The sequence below is a fragment of the Cornus florida genome, unplaced genomic scaffold, assembly GCF_030987335.1.
Source record: "Cornus florida cultivar Cherokee Brave unplaced genomic scaffold, ASM3098733v1 CherokeeBrave_3.0.0_Hap2_Chr05, whole genome shotgun sequence".
In the NCBI taxonomy this organism is placed as follows: Eukaryota; Viridiplantae; Streptophyta; class Magnoliopsida; order Cornales; family Cornaceae; genus Cornus; species Cornus florida.
The window spans coordinates 101568597-101572835 of NW_026775575.1; the positions used below are offsets into that span (position 1 = coordinate 101568597).

General features: G+C 37.0%; 1 protein-coding gene across 1 annotated transcript; it reads right to left on the minus strand.

The window, feature by feature from the left end:
- Positions 1-1466: 1466 nt before the first annotated feature.
- On the minus strand, positions 1467-2731 carry LOC132310423 (uncharacterized). Its single transcript, XM_059808596.1, has 2 exons — positions 2277-2731; positions 1467-2188 (listed from the first exon to the last, which is right to left on the minus strand). The coding sequence occupies exons 1-2, from the start codon at positions 2673-2675 to the stop codon at positions 1706-1708; spliced, it is 882 nt and encodes a 293-aa protein (XP_059664579.1). The 5' UTR covers positions 2676-2731; the 3' UTR covers positions 1467-1705.
- Between the last annotated feature and the right edge of the window lie 1508 nt (positions 2732-4239).

The window sequence follows — 4239 nt, forward strand, 5'->3', positions numbered from 1 at the left end:
ATCTTGTGTATTTTAGAATATTATCTATTCACATAATTATCAAAGGAGGAGATTGGTACATATTTTAAAATAAGTATACAAACTCACTGTCTAAAATTTTTGTTGCTAACACATTTCTTAAAACAACTTAAAATTCAATCAAATAAGTTGCCAAAACCCTCGATAGTAATAATAAAAAAATCACCCTAAGTTACACATAATGACAAGGTGAAGAAGATCATGACAAGATTGGAGGTACACACATTGGCCTTCGCTGCCAACCCACTCGCTTCTCAGCCCACCAAAGCTATAACCATCACATTTCTCATGCTCTAATGTTGTTGTATAAGCAAGCTTTGAAAGATAGTTCTGAACAAAGGATTTTTAAGCATCCCTAAAGAGGGCAATCAGACAGCCAATCCAGCTTAATTAACATGATAGCAAAGAAAGCTTAAAAGAGTTCCTAGGTATACACCAATCTGAGCGGACCTGAGTCAGTCAAGGCAGAGCTCGTACAACCCGAGAAAAAAAAATGGACAGACACAGATGTTGAATGTTTAATTAGATGAATTAGGCCTACAAAAAAAGCCATCCATCCAAGGTCAGAGACATGACACTCAAATTTAGAATCCAAATGAGTGTTTCTAATTGATCTGTTGTTGGGCATGTCAATGGTATATAATACCCTCTTAGATAGACGAGAGAAATAGATACTGTCTGCTCTAAAGTGGACAACATCTTCCCTGCTTTAGGACTACATGCAACCACTTGTATTGCAACCATAACTTAACAAACATGCACTGACCTTATCTTCGAAAAAAAACATCTAACACATTTCAACCCGGACCAATTTATGATTAACTCAAACTTGTTTAACTCGTGTCGTGTTGACGGGTCGTGTCCAACTTTGCCACCCCCAACTGATAATCCAAAATCATCAAAAGAGGCACTTATTGTCAAGAAAGAAAAAAAAATATGTATATTATAAATTCATTTTAACAATTATTAGAGAGAATGGCCTCCTCAAAGGCACAACTGTCTTTCATTAATGCAAGTTAAAATTAGGTGATGAATGGAATATGTTTCAATAAAAATGGCACAAGGGTATCGTTTTAAGGATCAACTTTGGCACCGCGAAAATATTGAGTAATTACTTTCATGTTCCACTCGCTAGTAGCATATCACTCCATGGTACTGAGATTCAATAAATAAATAAATAAATAAAATCAAGTGTTAACAAACTTTATCTATCACCCAACCAAATTATGATTCAGTTATTAATCAATTAATTAATTTTGAAAATTAGCGTTTGATTTTGTTAAACTAACAACCGATTATTGGTAATCAACAAAATCACAAAGGCAAGTAATACCATCATGAAATTATTTATACTGATAAGCATCACAAAGTTTTAATGATTTTACTTAATTTTATATGCACTTCAATATACTGTTAGAACATAGAAATTAATATCACTGATTAAGAGGTCCCGATTATGAAATCAAGTAAGACTTGAGGGGAATTGTATACATTTTTGTGATGAACATCAATTTTTTTTTAAAACGTCTATCTTTAAACTCCTGGCACTAATTTTTTTTCGTGACTTTTAGATCACAAACTTTAGACTACAAAAATACATGTATTTGACTGTAAAGGCGTAAACAAATTTAATGTTCCTTTCCAGCAGCCCCTCCATTAGGACTCTTTTCTTGTAATCCCTAGACCATTACTCCACGTTCACCACCGGCCACTTCGCCGCCGTTTTTTCTGACTGCTGGTTGAACTTACTCCGGCAGGGCAGAAAGTAAAACCATATGGACGCAAGCAGTATTGCACATACTCGCCCCCAAATCATCGTTATGGAGAGAATGATGAGAATCAAACAGAGTCCCCAGTTTGAAATCAAATTTCCCAGAATTGAGTTTTTCGATTTCACTTCGGTAAGATCTTGAGGATTTCCGATGCTCGGTTTTTTCTGGTCCAATAAATCGGACAGAGAACGAGACAGGCATTTCTTGTAAGACAGTGATCGGGAGTTATTCCGTTCCGATGATGAAAACGAGGAAGAACACGTTGAAGAAGATGAAGATACAGATACATTTCTTTTTTCCTGTTTGATGTTGGCCTCCAACGATTTTGGGTTCTCCAAATCGCCAGTGTTTGATTGAAACGTGAGTTGATGAACTTTTCTATTACGAACCCTCTTTTTCTGAGAAAACTAAGGGATAGATTAGGATTTACAAAAAGGGTCTTGAAGAAAAATGAAAAGCACAGAGTTTGAATGGTGAAGAACTAACCAGTGAGATCACAAACAGAACTGCTTTAAGAAATCGGCGTGAATTGCTCTTTCCTTCCGAATTTATCGAGTTTTTATGGTCCGGAGACGGTGATTTGAACTTTGATCTCTTCAAATCTTTGTGGTTCGCGACGGAGATATATGTAGAAGAAACTCGACCATGGGAGCAATCCTCACTGTCCGATTCGATCTCCGTTTCGGGGACGATGGGTCGAAAACAGAGCATAAACTTGGTCTTCATTGTTTTTGTCTGTGGGCGGCCTTCTGGGAACTGGAATTTAAGGTTTAGAGAGAGAAATAAAGTACTTTGAGAAACGACGCGACGGATACAAAAGAATGCCTCTGTTTTGTCCGGTGGCGTTTCGGCTGTTGAGAGCCGGCGGTGCCAGTGATTTGTCATTTTTTCAGTGGAGTGGGTCCCATGAGTCTAGTGCATGGAGAAGGTATTGGTATCCGAGTCTGACGCAACAGCCAAGGATGGATATTTATCCGAATCCGGTTGGAAATTGTACCCCCCCGCGGCGGTCCCATTTAAAGTGAATTTGAAAAGCGATTTATTTAAATAGAGTAGGGACGGAGATTGAGAAAAAAAATCGGCCGAATTTGAGGCAGGGGAGGAGTACCCCCGCCCCGCAATCGCCCTGATTATATATAAAATTACTCCTAATAACTTCTGCCATGTTATTGTACCTATCGATTTAACATATTATACATACACTTCTAAATAAATCTTACTTATTTCTATCTTCTAAAGCGGGACGGGAACGGCTATGGAGATTAGGAGTAAAAATATAATCGGTTATGGGACAGTTTTGAGGGTGCCAAATTTAAACGGGGATGGGAATGGGGAATGAGAAACCCGCCTCATTGTCATCCCTACGCCACACGCATGTGTTGTGTACGTACCATTCAAATAAGCCAGTGTACGGTGCACCTTACACCCGACACACCAAATATTTATTAATAGTGCATTTTAAGTAGACCTGACAATGGATTGGATTATGATCCGAATCTGATCTGCTTAGCTGGATATGAATTGAGAAAAAAAATTTCTATAATCAGATTATGATCCAAATTTGACAATTCATTACCTCAACAAATGGGATATGAATTATAGTTAATCCAATCCAATATATTATATTACAATATACTATATATGAATGTTATATATATTAGTTATCTATTGATATTAAATTTAAATACATTCATTTTATTGAATAGTTATATTATGCACCATCTTATATATTAATAATTTCGCAATCCTAACTTTATACCTGTTGATGATGGATTATACGCAACCCGGATCTGATCCGACTTCCTGAATAAAGAGAAGAAAAGGTAATCCTACAAACACCGGTGTGTTACCAGTGGAGTAGGCTCCGACGAACAAGTCAGTGTGAGAAGTAATCTCTCTGGAGAAATCAAGAAATTGAATTAGGATTTATTGCATATCTCCAAACGTCGATTAGCCCCCTCTATTTATAGGGCTTAGGTCAGGATGTTACGTAGAGTTTCCGTCGTCTTAATCCTTATCATAATTTGTAGGCCTAATCCTTATCGTATTCTATAATCCTTATCGTAATCTGTAATCCTTATCTTGGTCTGTAATCCTTATCGTAATCTGTAATCCTTATCTTAGTCTGTAGAACCTATCTCAATCTTATGAGATAACGCATTACTTTAACTATCTTCCCCTATCCACGGGTATTTAAATTATATATCCATCAGTCGCCCCCCGTTTCGGAGGATTGCTTGTCAAACCACCGGAACGTTAATTCCCAAATATTACATAATAACAGATAGTTAGAATTATAGAACCGTTCACCCCGTATTTCTGCAATAAGTTGGTTTGATTATGAGATAGTAGAGCCTTGTCCATTAACCTGACTCAGATTGCCACTTCGCGAATACAGTTGATGTTTTTGAAAAATTTGTCGTAGTGTCACATTGGCAGCTCATATATA

What these genes read in the sequence shown, in the direction of transcription:
- LOC132310423 (XM_059808596.1), bottom strand. Translation starts at nt 2,675, where the DNA reads ATGACAAATCACTGGCACCGCCGGCTCTCAACAGCCGAAACGCCACCG. An exon ending in TTCTGTTTGTGATCTCACTG is followed by an intron (nt 2,189 to 2,276) that starts GTTAGTTCTTCA and finishes TAGTTTTCTCAG; the next exon opens with AAAAAGAGGGTTCGTAATAG.